Genomic DNA, 17,746 nt, shown 5'->3' on the forward strand with positions numbered 1-17,746 from the left:
ATTTAACGAGGCAATTACACTGTTAAAGACATAGGATAGTTCTTTGTTTCTCAAAGAAGTTTTTAGAAAAATTATGTTGCCTTGGAGACAAGTACTAATATTTTGCAATCATGTGAGATGTTCTGATTAGATGCTTTTAAAAATGTTACTTTGGATTTTACGTGAACCCTGTGAATCCGGGCTGCTCTTTTCCCATCACTCGGAAACGTCCAAATCCAGGGGGAAACGGCAGTCCGGAGTTTCCCCCACGGTTTTTCTTCTGTGTCTTTTGCCTTGACTCCAAATTAACTGTTGAGGGGGATTAAAGCCTTTCGTGGCTTGCTGGGCATTTTCCACCTCGTGTCAAGAAGGGTTGACTGGGAAATGAGGGCCAACGAGCGGCGGGCTGGCAGGCTGGGTCTTGAGCAGACAAGTGGCTTGTGTGCCTGCTCGTCCCCTGGTGTCGGTGCTGCCACCCAGACCGATTGTCACCATCAAAGTGACATCGCTCGGCGGGAGTTGGGAAGAGACGCAAACTGTCGGCTTCTCAACTTGGGCTGTAACTGGCCGTCCCAGATCTGGCGTGTCACCGTGGTGACAGTCATCCTCAGGAAAGCCTGGCCTTCCTCACCTCGCGCCAGGCCTTGTGGGCTCAGAGACGTGAGCCTTGCACTCTGCCCTTTATCAGCTGGTGGTGGAGGATCGTGACGTGTTGACCAAGAGGCACCAGAGGCTGAGAGCCCAGCGAGAACGAGCTGTAGAATTTGGAAGGGGAAATCTTTCCTAGTCGGTAGCCTCAGGGGAGGCTTCACAGAGAAGAAATGTTTGCACCTGGTCTTGTGAGGTTCTACCATGTAGGAAGAGGAAGGGAACAGCATGGATGCTGTAGTGTAGTGGTCAGTCACACAGAGTCATACCGGTTCGGGTGTTGAAGCGTGTGCGGTGTCTGTGTAGTTACAGAGGATGAGGGTTCTCATTTCTGAAAGCTTTGCCAAGTGTCTGGAACACAGCGTTTGCTAAGCGCTTTTGGAAGGTATCACGAATCTACTGAAACTGCCCACTCTTTTGTCAAGGCCTCAGTGAAGAACCAAATACCCTTAACGAAGGAAATAGAGAAGAAATAAAACATAATTTAAGGCAGTACTTTGTCAGCCTGAAACATCAGAGAAATTGGGGAGTCTGCAATGGAATGAGCAATTTAACTTGCTTGAGATACTTGCATCTAGATACTTCGTGTTCCTTTCTTTTGTATTTGAGTAACTCTTTATTCCATGTGCAAAATTTAGAAACCGAGCAAACCAGGTTCCTTTTCAAAAAAGTTGTCTTTTAATCAAAATAAGTTTTACTTTGATCCAAGGGTCAAAGAAAAATGGCATATTTTTGGTGGCTTTTTTAACCATTTAACCATTGAGCACTACATGATATTCACCATTGAAAATTAGTAAGAGCTTCAGTCGTGTCTAAGTGTTTTATTTGGGGGAGAAAAACAGACCGACAGCACACAATACACTCCATAAACATGTAACTGGGGTCGAGACCACTGAGTTCTGGGTATACTTGCTGTTGACCGGAATGAGAACAGTCATGCTTTTATACTGTCAGGAATTACACACGTTTTGGAATTCCTTTTAAAAAGTACACTTTTTCTTATGTTTTTGGAGCTTTTATTGCTTTGCCATGACCATCACAAGCGGTCACCTAGTAAGAATTACATTATTACATTCTCAATTTATAAATGTAACTTTATATACTTATATTTTATGTTTATGTGATACATAGTTCTCAAAATCTAGCCTATTTTCTTTTGACATTCTCTAGGATATGTAAGAAAAGGATCACACAGTAGGACAAGTCCTGTCTTAATAGAGACAGCGCTCCTGTTAGTAGCATAAGTGCCTTTCTTGTCTCTTGCTTCCGATATTCCGTTTGTTCTTCTGACCTTCTGGTGACTTTTGAGAGAGCTTTGTTTATAAAGGATGTGAGAGGCCTAGCTTATTCATGAAAAACAAACAAAAAAAAAAACCTTTTACTTTTCTATAGATTCAAAATAAATATATTAAAGAAATATGAGTAATGTTTCATAATAGCTATTTGATTTTTTTTTACCTAGAATTTTGATAACTTTTTTCTTTATCGACTTGTTTATTTTTGTGATGACCCTTATTCCCTACTGCTGTGACTCACTGTTAGTTATATCTGGTGATAGAAATTAAGGCCAAAACTTTAAACACGTCTTCCATATATTTTATAAAAGACACACACTGACCGAATGTCAGAGAGAAACCTCCTTTGGTTCTAAGTTAAATAAGAAGATGTCACTTTTTTTTTTTTTCCTCGTAGGGAAGAGCAAGAAGAGACGTCTGCAGTTCGAGTCGGTTTTATCACATACAACAAAGTTCTCCATTTCTTCAACGTCAAGAGCAACCTGGCGCAGCCTCAGATGATGGTGGTGACGGATGTTGGAGAAGTCTTTGTTCCTCTGCTGGATGGTTTCCTCGTCAACTATCAGGAATCCCAGTCTGTGATTCACAAGTAAATGCCACGTTTTTTATGCTCTAAATACAAATCAGTGTCCGTTTTTAATTGCATTGGGTTTTGATTCAATCATGTATTGTTTAGTTTCATCATTAGCAAGGGGGTTTTAAGGCATGGATTATCAAACTCTGCCATTTATGTTTGGTCTGTGTCTTTTTAATGTAGACCATATAGGCCGGGCGCGGTGGCTCACGCCTGTAATCCCAGCACTCTGGGAGGCCGAGGCGAGAGGATTGTTTGAGCTCAGGAGTTCAAGACCAGCCTGAGCAAGAGCGAGACCCCGTCTCTACTAAAAATAGAAAGAAATGATCTGGACAGCCAAAAATATATATAGAAAAAATTAGCCGGGCATGGTGGCGCATGCCTGTAGTCCCAGCTACTCGGGAGGCTGAGGCAGAAGGATCGCTTGATCCCAGGAGTTTGAGGTTGCTGTGAGCTAGGCTGACGCCACAGCACTCTAGCCTGGGCAACAGAGCGAGACTCTGTCTCAAAAAAAAAAAATTTTTTTTCATACTTGCACGAAACGATATCAATCCTTTCTCTTTGCTGTAAAGGTCATGCCAGGGACGTATTTCTTACATGAGGATGAGTATGTTCAGCGATGATGGTCACAACTAAAGATACGGCCACTGTTCTAAGAATTTACGGTCCAAGAGATCAGTAATGTAGTGAATAGAAAAAATATCCACAAAGAGTATAATTTTGTAAATGTTTCACTCATTTTTATAGATTTTGGTGCCACACGGAGCTGGGAGATCATTCCCTGGGGAACGGCCTGTGAAATTCACCCACAGGTGTCGGCTGCCAAGCACTACACGTGTTAGGCTTGAGTGTCGGTGATTGATTTCTCGAAGTTTATTACAAAAATGCCAAACATTTAAAATCTTGTGCTGGTTCATTTGCTGCAGTTTGTTGGACCAGATTCCCGAGATGTTTGCCGACTCCAATGAAAACGAGACTGTCTTTGCGCCCGTCATCCAGGCCGGCATGGAAGCGCTAAAGGTGAGAGAAGCCATTTCTAATTGCTAGGAAATAAATTTCAAAAACAGACCAAAAAAAAAGAATGTTTCCTTTATGCAAGAAAATACAGTCTCCATTAAAACCTGTGTGTCACTAGAGGCTGCTCCAAACTTCCACACGAACCGAGAGGTCAAGAGGAAACGGCCAAAGCACAGCTTGCTCCCGGCGTCTGCATTCCAGCCCTCTTAGCCCCCGAGCAGCCGACTGAGCCAGGGTTTCCGGTTTAGCTCCTCCTCTTGGCTTTTATGTGAACTTTGTAGGATCTATTTGAAAAGCGGTTCAGCAACATCCAAACTCCAGACTCCCAGATTCCCCTTGCTGGGGTTTCCAAGCACGCAGGGGCAGAGCCTGTGACAGTCCGTGGCGGACCCGTGTGTGCCGCTCAGGGCCTCGCCGACGGCCTCACTGACGGGAGGGAGTTTGGCCTCGTCTCCAGGTGGGAGGCTGAGTCCGCACGACTCTGGTCATCGTCATAGTGACAATGGCGGTGAACCGAAGAAGGAAAGATGACTTAAAAAGCGCAAACTCTCATCGTTAGCACGAGAGTCAGACCACATTGGCCCTGACGGCTAGTTCCTGAAATTAATTTTCAAATTTTATTGTTAAATTTAAATTAGCTTTTACAAAAACATGTAATAATAACAACAGAGATAGATACGAGCTTTGTCTTTGATTAATTTGCTACTTATAAAATATAAGTACGTGATTCATGAAATGAATCTAAAATTAATATTCATTTTATAAGGAAAAAATAAATAAATGTGGCCATTCTATTTTTTTCCCCCAATATTGAACGTTATGTTTTTTAATGGGCCCTAATTTTCTTCCCTCAAGAGTTTTACCACAGGTCATTTTAAGAGGACAGTCAAGCGTGTTTGATTCTGATTAACACTCCGTGCTGGGCCACTGAGTTCTCCCAGCAGTATTTTATATAGTTCATGTGTCGCCTGCGTCATGTACGGGGGACCTGGGAATAGAGAAGCCGAATAGTTTCCCAGCGTCACTCAGTAACAGAACGGCTGTGGTTCTGAGGGGCCTTGTTTTCACTGTGTGGTGTGAAGTTACGCAGCTTCTACACGTAGAGAATATCTGTGTGGACAGAAGAATTTTTGGCCGTGAATTCCTTCGGAGAATTGGGTGGGCCAGGCAGGGAAAGTTCAGGAGAGGGTAGACTTTTTCTTTTCACCTTTATACCTTTTCTGCTACTTGAATTTTTTAAAAAGTGCTTTTGTAATAATAAAAGCTATAGAAGTGAAAAATTTACAGTCACAGAATTCCAAAATCTTCAACATTCTTAACATGTAATAATCAGTATTATTGAAAATGTGACTCTGATTTGATCATTGGAGCTAATGACGTCCTTACTGGCCACAACGTTGACAGTCTCTTTCCCCTGTGCAGTTGTGCGTCTACCTGTAGGTTTGTACCTGTGTCTCCATCCGTCCTTGCCTTCTTTCTTATCAATGCTGCGCCGGTCAGTAATTGTCAGGAGACACCCGCAACAGTGAGCCCACAGCCCCCAGATTCCTGCTCTCCTGGCCACGGCGAGGTGAGACAGGCTCTGGGCTCCTCACCTGCCCGGTGTGTCCGCCGTGCCTTCCTCTGGCCCGCCGCCTGGAGCATCTCAGGATGCCACTTGGTGAGAGAGACACAGGGACAGGGCTACCTTGAGTTCTCTCAGTTTCTCTCTAAGGGAGCTATTCGCAGACCTAAGGACTTTACTATTAGTGACACTCACGGCACATCTTACGACGGCCCCAGGCACACCCGTGTCTTTGCAAACCGCAGCTCCGGCAGAGAGCTGGAGAAATGGAGTCTGGGCCAGGAGAACAGCGTGTGCAGAGATGCAGAGGCGTGTACAGCACGTGGTGTATTCCAGGAAAGCAAGACGCTTGTGGCTCAAACTTCCGGTGCAAGGGATGGGTGAGGAAATGCTGGAGACGAGTCCGGAAAGATTGTTCAGAGTCAGCTTCACCAAAGGGGCTTGAGGCTGTCGGTGACTGGCTGTGTGAGCAGGAGGCGAGTTGAGTGAGCCTCAGTTTTCCGCATTCTTAGGATGCAGACAGTAGTACCCACTGCGCAAGGCTGTGGCTGTCACCACAGCCATGCGGGAAGGGCCTGGCGCGGCGCTGCGTGCAGCGAGCCTTGGTGGCATCTGACTGTCCCCTAAGCTTCCTCCTCCCACCCAGACACAGGACTGTGGACTTTATCCCGCAGGAGAAACCTTCGGGGTTCTGGAGGGGAAAAGCCACGTACCTGGGGAGAGACGGCGGGACCGGGGGTGAGGAGGGCAGTATGTTGAATCACATTTCAGGACATTTGTCTCAGTAGGTTGCTTCTTGGTCCCTCAGATAAGATTTGAAATCTTAACACTTAGTGCTGAATTGACTCTGAATCTTCTCGCTGCTTCCCCGAGACTACAGACACATACTCCTGATCACACACTTTTCCTTTTGTCACCTCGCGTGACCGCTGGTTCCCGGTGTGTCCTGTTGCCGAGACACCACTGTGGTCTTGTGTGTTGTTCCCCAGAATCCCACCGTAGTTTCATCCACGTTTACTACAGGTTTGAAGTAAGAGTTTTTTTGCAGCATAAGCCTGGAAATTCTGTCATCTGCTTTTATGTTATGGGGTCTACTTGGTCCCGAAAGACCAAACCGTGGCCGAAGTGAGAAAGTGTTTTCACCTTAACACAACATTTGTAATAGTTTTAACTTATTTTCTGATTACCTTAAAACGAAGCCTTTCTACCGGAAGCATGCCCTGTGGTTTTTCTAGGCGGCGGACTGTCCCGGGAAGCTGTTCCTCTTCCATTCCTCCCTGCCGACCGCCGAGGCCCCGGGAAAGCTCAAAAACAGAGATGACAAAAAGCTGGTGAACACGGACAAAGAGAAGGTACTTTGTGGACAGCTGCTCCTGGACGTGCCCGCGTGTCGGTTACTAAGAGGGGTAAAGGAAGAAGGGGGAAGAAGTGGGGTGAGCCGAATCCAGTGCCAAGTCCAAGACTCGCACTGTGTGTTACGGGAATATTTTGAATTGTGAGCGATTTAACAAAGTTTACAGTCCCAGAAAAACTGATCTCTGAAATATCTACGTTGAAATAAGGGCGACGTGTGCGTGTGTGATCCGTGTACGGCAGACTGGATGAGAGAGGCGGAGGCAATGGCGGCAGGGGGGATGCAGGGAGGGGGCGAGGGTGGAGGGAGAGCGGGGATGGCGCCACGCGGCCCCCACGGAGGCGGAGACCGAGTCGTGGTGCAGGGTGTAGCCGCCCGTGCCTGGCACTTGCCGCGGTCGGGCAGGGCCGGGGGGAGGAGGAGGCCGTGGACGCAGGCAGCCGACTGCTGGTCACACGACAACGCACAAGTCGCCTCGTCCGGGTCTCAAGCGAGGACGCGGTGTCAGCTGCACTCGGGTGACTGCAGGACCGAGTAGAGCTGGGCGCCGCGTGCCCGGCACGGACCGGGGGGCTCAGGAGGTGACGGCTGCCCTGTTGTCACTCACTGCGGTCACGAGTGAGCACCCAACTGCCTTCTTCAGCCCAGTTCACTTACCTGGGAAATAGACATTCTTTTTCATTTTAAAAATTCAATAGAAACTTAAAATGCAAACCGAGACCATCGTGTCATTTGTCACTTTTCCTTTCTCGTATCTCTTGTCTTCAGATGCTTTTCCAGCCACAGACGCACGTCTACGACTCGCTGGCCAAGGACTGCGTGGCCCACGGCTGCTCCGTGACGCTCTTCCTCTTCCCCAGCCAGTACGCGGACGTGGCCTCGCTGGGGCTCGTCCCGCTGCTCACCGGGGGGACGCTGTACAAGTACAGCAACTTCCAGGTAACGCCCGCTGCGAGCAGCTTCCGGAAACACGGTGACGAGGGGGGGGAGGGGTTCGCTGAATCAGGGTGTGAACGTGGGGACTGTTTCCAGGCAGGACTGGATCGGGAATTGTCGCGTGACGGGCTTTGCTGCCACCTGGTGGGCACTGACCGTACGTTATTTTTTATTATTATTTTTTTTTTCTTCATCCGTTATTTTTCAGATGCACTTGGACAGCCAACAGTTCTTGAACGACCTCAGAAACGACGTTGAAAAGAAACTAGGCTTCGATGCTATCATGAGGGTTCGCACCAGCACAGGTAGTTACCGATCGTGCAGTTTTTCAGGTCGATGTCGCGTGACTGTGTCCTTTTCGAGTTACTAACAGGCCAAGAGAGAAAACAGCGGTAAGCTGCGGAGAAGCAGACCTCCCTCTCCCCTCCCCCGCAGGCTTCAGGGCCACCGATTTCTTCGGCGGGATCGTCATGAACAACACCACCGATGTGGAGATGGCGGCCGTCGACTGTGACAAGGCTGTGACCGTGGAGTTCAAGCACGACGACAAGCTCAGCGAGGACAGTGGCGCCTTGATCCAGGTGATTAACGTTTATTCCCGTCTGTGGTTTCCCGGTTTGTCACTGACGGTGCTCAGTGGGGACACCGAGGCACCATCAGATGTGCTCGTCTCTCCATAGAAAAGTTCAGCTCTTTCTCCAGAGGCGGAAGTCAGACTAGAGCACCTAGTCGTGCGGCTTCTCTGCGCCCCGATGGGGTCACGGTTGCGTCCCCTGCCCAGGCATCGTGGGCAGCGGCCACCTGGCTGCCAGCGGGACTCGGTCCCCTCAGGCTGCCGCCCCCTCCCCTGCCACCGCGCGTGTCAGTCTGCCGGGGTGGCCACACGGACTGGCACGGACTTGCCGGCTTGTCCAGAAACCGCTTCCTCGCCGTCCTGGGGGCGGGAGTCCGAGGTCAGGGCGTCCGGGGGCCTTACGGGAAGCGTCTGTCCCGCCTTCCTCCTTGGCTGGCGGAGGGTCTTCCTCCCCCTGTGCCTTTGTACCTTCCTCCCTGGGCTGCGGACCCGCGTCGAGTGCCTCTTATGAGGACACTGCTCGTGATGGGTCGGGGCCCTCCCCGGTGACCTCACTGTAATTAATTTACCGCTGTAAGGACCCTGGATCTCCAGCTGTGGTTACGTTCTGAGGAACCAGGGGTTGGGACTGCAACTGAGACTGCAGAGGGCACAGTTCAGCCCGTAACGCCCCGTTCAGCACAGTGTCGTGCCGTAAGCAAGCGGACTAGGACGGGACTTTGTAGTAACTAAAATGAGCTAGGAGCCCTGGAGACTTTGAATTGAAACAAGGAATAAATGTGTGTGCTGGGCGTAGTTTCAGACATCAGCATCGCGCTTTAAGGATGGAGAGAGGCTGACGTTAGGTTGGGGAAGGACTTTAATGTTCATGTGTTAGTCATAGATATTTGGAGAAGTGGTTTTTCCCTCTGCATTCTTGAAATGTACGTGTCATTAACACGAGACCTAAGTCCGTCTCAAAGCCGGTCGTCTGTCCCTGAGGGAGGCGAGCGCTGAGTAGGGCCGTGAGCACACGGGGGTGTTTCTGGACCGAGACCCCCGGGAACAAAGCCCGAGACGTGTGAAACGCAGACTAGCTGTGGAAACGTGAACAGATACTTACCCGCAAACAGCTCCACGGTTCAGAGCTGTGACATGATGCGTAGCCACCCGGCAGATGAATCGGTCGTCCTCCTCCCGTGCTTGTTGTCGTTCAGTCTTGAACAATAAGAGAACAAATGCCGGGGGAGACGTTGGCGGTCTCGCACCTGTGCGCAGCTTTGCAGTGTGAGCGAGAGGCCGGGCGGGCCGTGACCTCCGCGTTGCCTCTGCAGTGCGCTGTGCTCTACACGACGCTCGGCGGCCAGAGACGGCTCCGCATTCACAACCTTGGCCTGGGCTGCAGCTCCCAGCTGGGCGACCTGTATAAGAGCTGCGAGACCGACGCCCTCGTCAACTTCTTCGCCAAGTCAGGTGACACTGCTCGCACTGCTCGTCCCGGCGATCCGCGAACCTGTCCTAGTGACTCAGTCAGGACTGGCTGGTTAACTGAGTCCGTAGCTGAAGAGTGGGGGGGGGGAGCCTTCTGGGGGGGGGGATTCCGAACTGATAAAGCAAAGGGTGGGGGAGACGGGTGAGCAGCTCCGAAGCTGGGTTAGTACGGAGATGACGCAGCTCAGGGCCAGGCCGGACAGACTCATTTGAAGTTTTCTGCCAGGCGTTAGGGGCTGTGAGTTGAGATTTAGGAGTATGGTGCTTAGACCCTTGCTGTGGCGTGAGAGGGAGCCCCCCCGGCACGTCAGGGTGCTGCAGGGAGACCGTCCCTGCCACTAGGCCGAACGCGCTGTCCATGCCGTGTTCACCGGCACACAGGAGGGGCCCCAAGGCAGAAGTGTCTGTGGCTTTGCTTCTGCATTCTAGTAATACGCTAAGGTTTGGAAAAAGTAGCAATCCAGCCTGTAAAAATTCAGGACACCAGAAAGTGACAAACAGGCCTTTCTTTTCTCTGCGTGCAGTTGTGTTTCTAATATTACGAAGCTAATTCTGGTTGACAGAACCTTTTGCTGCAGGGAGGCCATCACTGTCCGCTGGCCAGACCTCACGTAGTCAAGGAGAGACCAGCAGCAAATAAATGACTGTAACATTTTACATGCTGTTCTTGCTGGGTGGGCTGAAGATGGTAGCCATTTGTTCTTTTTCATGATTATTATTATTCAAAGAGATCCGTTTCTGAGCTAGAACTTTGATGTCCTTTTCATTGTTTCATGCACACAGCGTTTAAAGCAGTTCTGCACCAGCCTTTGAAGGTCATCCGGGAGATCCTTGTCAATCAGACGGCGCACATGCTGGCGTGTTACCGAAAGAATTGTGCCAGTCCCTCCGCAGCCAGCCAGGTGAGGCTCCCGTCGTGCGTGGGTGATAAGGTGTCACAGCGACTACTCGGTCCCGCGGCGCACAGCTGTCTGGCTTTATGGTGTCGCAGGCACTTAGATGCTGCCTAGTAAACCAAACAGCCGAACAGATGGAGAATGCAGTTTGGGGAGACTGTGGGTCTCTTAGAGCCAACATTAAAAAAATGTGGCTGTAGGGAGGAGCGGGGAGGAGGGGATGGGGAAAAACCAACCTAACGGGACAGTGAACACTATCTGGGTGACGGGCACACCTATAGCCGGGACTCAAGCATTACAAAAGTGATCCATGTAACCTAAAACCTTTGTACCCCCCCTTAATATTTTGAAATAATGAAAAAAAAAAAAACGTGGCTTTACAAGGTGCCTGAACCACAGAACGAGTGTGTACATGTGGGTGAGAGTCCCTCCGTTATGTATAAGCAGGAATGTTATATGTAAGGATTGTCATCATCTAAACAGGATCCCCCTTGTATACAGGGATGGGTATTTCGCTGTGAACCGCGTGTGCTGAGACACAGTTCAGGCCTAGTGACAAAGCTGACACGGGCTGATGGCAGTAATAACATTTTCTAAACATGAGCATAATTTATAAATATAAACGTTGGAATTGTTTGTATTTAAAAGCTATTAATAGGTACGAAGTGTTTTGAAAGAATTATCTCTGGCCATCATCGAATCATTTGACATTTTAGAAGTTCCTTTAAACCTTATTTAGACTCTCTCCTATAAAAGAAAAAGTAAAACCTCAAGTCCACATTTATTTTTGAATTTGACCTCTTGTTTACATCTTTTTGTATGTCAGTGTTAGACACCGTTTTTCGTAGTTGTGTATTGAATATCTGAGTATAGAGTTTCAGTTAGAAGAGAAGACAGTGAACAGCAGAGGGGAAAACTTTCTGAGTCATGCACTGTCCAAACTGGGTGCAGAGAGCCACCTGCAACCCCACGTACAGTCGGCAGGGAGATCGTGCCGGTGAATTAGGGGTCCCAATTCATAATCTGGGTAAGGGAGAAAAGTAAAACCAGTACATGTATTGGATTGGATTGGAGTTTTCATAAAAGTTCCTTTCCATGCTGTCCAAAGTGATTAGGTTAGTCACGTATTGTTTCATCTCCTGTGTTGATGATCACGTACGTGACACGCGGAGAGAAGAAAAGGCAGTTTGTCACTTTCTGATGTCTGGAGTATTGGGTCGCTGTATTATTTGGAAGATTTGCGGCTTTAGGAAACTGAGATTGCAGCCCTGTTCACAGTGCGCTTGCTTAGGTGACACTGACTCGCAGGGGAGCTGGCGTCCGGCCTGGGCTCAGTCCACGTGCTCAGTCCAGACTCTTCTCACTGACTCCACGCGCTCACTGTCCTGGGCGGGGCCGGGATGGCACCCCAGGCGGTGGGCCGTGCCGATGCCCCCGCGCCCGGCCGCCGCGCCCTGGATGCCAGTTAGAAACCGCTGCCCCTGGACACGCCATGTGCCCTGGCGGTGCAGCAGGTGCTCCTGGCGCGTTGCCGTTTACTCCTCGCAGCCACCTCAAAAGCAAGTGCTGTTCTCTCCTGCAGGGAACATGCAGGGCCCCATCCAGCACGTGAAACAACTGTCTGTCTTTTCCAGCTCATCCTGCCCGATTCCATGAAAGTGCTGCCCGTGTACATGAACTGCTTGCTCAAGAACTGTGTGCTGCTCAGCAGGCCGGAGGTCCCCACGGACGAGCGGGCCTTCCAGAGGCAGCTGGTCCTGACCATGGGGGTGGCCGACTCCCAGCTCTTCTTCTACCCGCAGCTCCTGCCCATAGTAAGCGGCCGCCGCGTCTCCCGGGGGCGTCCGGGCGGGGGTCGTGCCGGTGCTTTTCCGTGTGTTACGGGAAACGATTTCGTCTAAAGGAAAACGGTGAGCGTTAGCAACGCCCTCACGCGCGCAGCGCGGGACTCAGCGGAGGCTGTTTGAGCAAGTTGCTCGTGCCGTGGGGAGACGGGTTGGGGAGGTCGGCCGCTCCCGCAGTCTGCTTTTGGCAAAGTCCAGGTGATCCTGTTAAAATAGTAACTGTCAGCCCATGTCACTCCTCAGACACGCCAGGATTTCCTGCCACCCTGGCCCAGCTCTCTGTCCTCCCCCTCTGTCCCTCCCCCCCCCCACCAGCCACCGGCCGCCTCCTGCTCACAGACGGGCTCTCGCCTCGGGACCTTTGCACTAGTTCTTCCATCCATCTGGAATGATCTTCCCCCCACACCCCACGGCTCCCTCTCTCACCCCCTCAGGTTTCCTTCTCAAAAGTTCTGGACCGCAGTCCCATCTGCTCGGGAGGCCAAGGCAGGAGGCTTGCGTGAGGCCAGGAGTTGGAGGCCGCAGTGAGCTGTGGTCACGCCACTGTGCCCCAGCCTGGCGACAAAGCAAGACCTTGTCTCTAAACCAGAAGTTCCCGGCCTGCCCTCGCTGAACTGTGACCCCCACCTCCACCCCTGACACGCCCAGCCCTCTCTCCGGCTGCTTTTCTTCACAGCTTTGTCCATCGGCTACGATGCCTCATACTGTACTTGTTCTCTGTGTCGTCTCTTCCTCTTTCCAAAGACCCATTAGCTGCACAAGGCAGGGATTGTGCAGACTAGAACAACGCCTGGCGCTCACTGAATCCGCACTGGAAGGAAGGGAGGGAAGGAAAGGGGGAAGGAAGGAAGGAAGGAAGGAAGGGAGGGAGGGAGGGAGGGAGATTCTAACTCCCTCGTCTTTGCCCGCACAGCACACGCTGGACGTCAAGAGCTCAGCGTCACCTGCCGCCGTTCGCTGCTCCGAGTCGCGTCTGTCGGAGGAGGGAATATTCCTGCTGGCCGACGGTCTCAACATGTTCCTGTGGCTGGGAGTGAGCAGCCCGCCGGAGCTGATCCAGGGCATATTCAACGTGCCGTCTCTCGCTCACGTCCACACAGACACGGTTAAGTGGTTTTTCATTGTCCGTTCGGTCCTAGACAAAATAGCAGCCATGGCTACGGAGAAGAACAAACAGTAAGGCAGATAGTTCTATACAAGAATGAAAGAATGTAATGTTTTGATCAGTAACAGTTACCTGGCATATTTGTATGGAGTTTTATCAAATAACCAAAATGTACGACTTGACTGGAAAATGCTGACGCTTCAGATCATTTCTCTGTGCCAGTCGCTCAGCACGTTTAAATATTTCTAATCCACCGTTGCATTTAATTCTTACGACAAATCCGTGAGACGGACATTGTATCAACATCTGACAAACGGATCAACGGAGGCTCCAAGGCACGTTCCTGCAGGGAGCAGGTGGCCGAGCTGGGAACGGAACTCGGTTCCTGTGCCGGGCCCGGCCCCAGTGCTGAGCTGCACACGCAGAACAGAGCGGAAACCGCCCACAGGTGCCGGCCCGCAGGCCGAGTCAGATTACTGAGTCACAAGACACCCCCCACAAGAACAAATCACACTCTCCTCTGCTGTAGTCATAACAAAATAAATTTGGGGTTGGATGTGGGAATGGGTCCAAATGACCACTTTTAGAGAGTCCTGGGAAAACGCAGGAATTAGAATTTGTCTGGGATCAGCTTTATTCCAAGCGTTATTCGCAGACCATCGCTGCGCGAGCCCCGTGGCTGCGTGACGGTCGCCTGGCCGAGCTGGGCGGTGGGGCTCCTGCGTTCACAGCGGAGCTCGGCAGGGGCTTCACTGCCCAAAGCCTTGGCTGTGACACACGGTGGCTCCAGTCTAGTCGTCCCGCCCGGTTTGTGGTGCGAAGTGCAGTTTGGAGACAGCGTCTTGCAAAAACAGGCAGGGCTACAATTCAAAGCTCTGATGGGCGGTCAGTTAGAGAACTGCATCTCCACCATGAATGTCAAAAGCATTTAAAGGAATCGAGGGTGTCCCTATTCCACTAAGAGACTAGTTTTATGATTAAGGTGAAAATTTAGTACGATACCTGCAGGTGGATGAAATTAAGAAATGATTAGAAATGCCATTTAAAAACGTAAAAACAATGAAATTAAAATCCAGTAGGCAAAGATAGCCAGTAGTGAAGCATATGGTTTCAGAAGGACGTTTCAACATGCTGATGATCTCACATTGAGCGTCACACGTCGTTCTGAAACTCTGACCTTGTTCAACGCAGACGCTGCTGCCGGAGGTGGGGAGCCCGTACTCGCAGCAGCTCAGGCGGGTCATGAGCGCCGTCCAGCACAGGAGGCCGTACGCGATGAAGGTGAGAGGGACACTTCGCTCTTCCCTTTTCTTCAAGTGTTTGATTCTTAAATTTCATTACGGGCTTCTAAAATGCATGCCTTCTATTTCCATGAGACTTTTTATATTTCTATCTCTGACAGGAAACTCACACTAACCTCTAAGTGTATCTACTTGTCAGACATACAGAAACAAACAGAGTTGCCGTGGGCTGACCAGGGGTATCTCAGCATTAACTCAGTCCTCCTGAGAATCCTGTGTCATTGAGTAGCGCCTGGTACTATTGACAGACCTTTCCCTTCGGTGCTTAGAATTAATTACGGAAGCATCATTAAGAACATTTGTAAAATTGGATTTATTAATTCTTGACTCATCTCTGAAAAGTTTTGTTATTCTCTAGTCCTTCTAAGCCCCTCTATTCTTTTCTGAGAGTGAATAAGAGAATTTAAAATGTCTGGGACCCAAGGAAATTTTACATTGTCGCTGGTCCTGGCTGCTCCCCTGTCGTCCTCCCCCAGCTCAATGCTGGAGTCTCTGGGAGTTGGTGGTGACGGTGCGTGTGACGCCGCCCATCGCAGAGACACAAGACTCACCCGGAGGCGAGTGTCTGCGAGTGCCAGGGGGTTTGGCCCAGTTTTCTCCTGAAATGTAAATGTGATGTCACTCCAAGTCGGCATCCCCACTGTGCCAGCAACTCAGGCGTGCAGGCGTCAGGTTGAGATAGAGCTCCGGTAAAGCGCATGCGCAGCTAATGAACATTTCTGCAGCCTCTAGCAGATGCCTGGATGGACACAGAACTTTCTAGAACTGTTTCCACACCGCACAGCGCCTCCCCGGGTTCAGTTTAAGGGCAGGACCCTAGAGATGGCAGAGAAGGCTCAGACCAAACACTCTGTCCCCACGGCCCTCTCTGAACGCCCCGGAGACGTGTGACGAGATCTTAGTCTCAGGAAACACACACTGAAAACCGCTGGTGTCGGAACGCGAGGGGACGCTGGGCCCCTTCGTCCCGGCTACAGGGACGGCTCCCCCTGCCTGCCCCGGCCTGCACGTGGGGACCGTCCCTGTGCTCAGCAGCCCTTGCTTCCAGGGAAAATAAAACTCCTCTCTCTGCTGCTTCCCCCACCTCTGCCAGCCCCTGTGTCGGCTTTGGTGACAGAAAGAACCGGGGGAAGCTTTGATGTTGCGTGTGAAGAAACTACAAGGAGCCGCGTGACAACATCCTCTTAGCTCGAATTCTTGAAGAACCAGGTTTTCTCATGTATCACCTGCACACTGTCCACTGTAAGATGCCAGAGTGCAGCCCTGAAAGCTCAGACCTACAGATGTCAGAGCGGAAAGGAATGTCGGAGATGCCGGCCCCACCCCGGCCCCCCGGCCCCCGGGAACCCACACGGCCCGGCCGGGGTCAGGGCGGGGCAGGGCCCGGTGCGCCTGGCGCTACAGCTTTTGCCCTGACGTTGGGAAATCGACCACACAAAGGAAAAGCACACACTTTTAGAGAGTCGCCACTGACTAGGAGAAAAAGGCTGGAATGGAAGGCTCTAGAATAACAGAGTCAAGGCGGAAGGGCACTGCTGTTTCCCAGGTTACACTAATTACTGTTCCAGAGACTCCATCCTCTTGGACCGCACAGTCTGCATGTTCTCACACTGGGGGACAAAAGCGATTTCTCCCGCCGTGTGTCCCCACGGCCGCAGTCAGGGCCCCACTGGCCATTTGCAGTCCTGCCGCATGGTGCTCTGTGCTCCTGATGTTTCCCACTCTCTCCCCTTCCTGTGTTTTCTAGATCATTCCCTCCCACTAGCTCTTTTCCACAGCTCCCAACCTGTTCAAATCTACCTTCACTGAAGCTGTTGCTCCTCCAGGACTCGACTCCCCTCCCCTCCCCTCCCCTCCCCTCCCCTCCCCTCCCCTCCCCTCCCCTTCGTTCTATCACTACTCACTGAGTGTCTCAGGACAGCAGACACCCCAGCCCCAGGCCCCTTGACGAAGCCGCCTGTACCAACGTGCCAGCCCTAGCTGCATCCCAGGGGCCTGGCACCGTGTCCCAGCGTGGAACGCTCTCGAGCCCCTGTCCTTTAGGGCTCAGGTGACAGTCGCCCCCTGCTGGAGCCTTGCCCACAGCACTGTGCCTGTGTTCCCTCTTTGCCACTTCACGTCGTATGTTTGGTGAAATTGAAGCAGACACAGTGGGGCCACGGTCACAAACTGTCCCTAACCGGCCGCTGTTGTTCCTTCCCAGCTCACCATAGTGAAGCAGCGCGAGCCGCCCGAGGCCGGCTTCCGGCAGCTCCTGGTGGAGGACAAAGGCCCGCAGGGCGGCGCGTCCTACGTGGACTTCCTGTGCTGCGTCCACAAGGAGATCTGCCAGCTGCTCAACTAGCCGACGTCCTCGCTGTCGCCTTTCTAAGGACGTCTCCTTGGTGCCTCCTTTTCTAGATGACCCTAGGCTCGTTTTGATCTCTCGCTCACTTTCAGAATCGCTTTCCGAGACGCGTCCAGAACTTCAGCGTGGTGCTCAGGTAAACGCCAATGGAGGTGCCACCGTACCACAAAGGGAACAGTCTCTCTCTGATGGCACAATTTCTAAAACCGATGCCGTTTGCATTTCATGAAAGGCAAAGTTTACAGAACCTTAAACGTTCTCTCAAGTTTCTTTCTTTGTGCAGACATAAATTATTTTTCAAACTGTATAGATCTGAGGTGAAAAGCTGTCTTGGTTCCCCTCCCATTTGCGGTGAGGAAAAAAAAAAAGCTTAATTTTTACATTATACCTAATTTTTTTAAAACCATGTAACTCCATTGAACACATTTTTTAACTTAAGGTTTGCATAGCGAACCTTGAAATCTATCTGGTAGAACAATTCGTGTTCTACGTTTTTTTCATAGTTATATATTGTGTATGTTAAAACTATTTTCCAGTTGTTTTGTCTATAAAACTGTCTTTATCAATATTCTTAACGGTTCTTTGTACAATTCTGACGGTTTCTACCTGTATATAATGGATCTTAACCAATGTCAATAAATTACTTCATATACTCTTACTCAGTAGGTAGAATTATTCATTTTTTATGTATTTTGAGATTTTAAAAATAAGTAAGGATAGTATTCAAAATGTCCTGGCAAAAAGTTGTTTTCATGGATCACACAAATCAGGGAAACAAAGTTTTCTCTTTTTTTTTTTTTTTTTTTTTTTGAGGGTTGAGCAGTATTGGGTCATGAGTCTAG

At 50.4% G+C, this 17,746-nt stretch overlaps 1 protein-coding gene across 3 annotated transcripts in view; it reads left to right on the top strand.

Annotated features, from left to right (window-relative positions):
- SEC24D (SEC24 homolog D, COPII coat complex component) overlaps positions 1-17,515 on the top strand; it is a 71,442-nt gene extending 53,927 nt beyond the window's left edge. For all 3 annotated transcript variants that reach the window (XM_069459152.1, XM_069459153.1, XM_069459154.1), the window contains exons 12-23: positions 2,320-2,511; positions 3,423-3,516; positions 6,313-6,429; positions 7,200-7,370; positions 7,576-7,672; positions 7,803-7,948; positions 9,255-9,393; positions 10,195-10,313; positions 11,942-12,121; positions 13,065-13,256; positions 14,448-14,537; positions 16,761-17,515. In XM_069459152.1, the coding sequence (XP_069315253.1) occupies positions 2,320-2,511; positions 3,423-3,516; positions 6,313-6,429; positions 7,200-7,370; positions 7,576-7,672; positions 7,803-7,948; positions 9,255-9,393; positions 10,195-10,313; positions 11,942-12,121; positions 13,065-13,256; positions 14,448-14,537; positions 16,761-16,901 (1,678 nt within the window). In that variant the 3' untranslated portion in view covers positions 16,902-17,515. The remainder of the gene's footprint in view (positions 1-2,319; positions 2,512-3,422; positions 3,517-6,312; positions 6,430-7,199; positions 7,371-7,575; positions 7,673-7,802; positions 7,949-9,254; positions 9,394-10,194; positions 10,314-11,941; positions 12,122-13,064; positions 13,257-14,447; positions 14,538-16,760) is intronic.
- Positions 17,516-17,746: the final 231 nt, after the last annotated feature.

The sequence above is a fragment of the Eulemur rufifrons genome, chromosome 26, assembly GCF_041146395.1.
Source record: "Eulemur rufifrons isolate Redbay chromosome 26, OSU_ERuf_1, whole genome shotgun sequence".
Taxonomy (NCBI): Eukaryota; Metazoa; Chordata; class Mammalia; order Primates; family Lemuridae; genus Eulemur; species Eulemur rufifrons.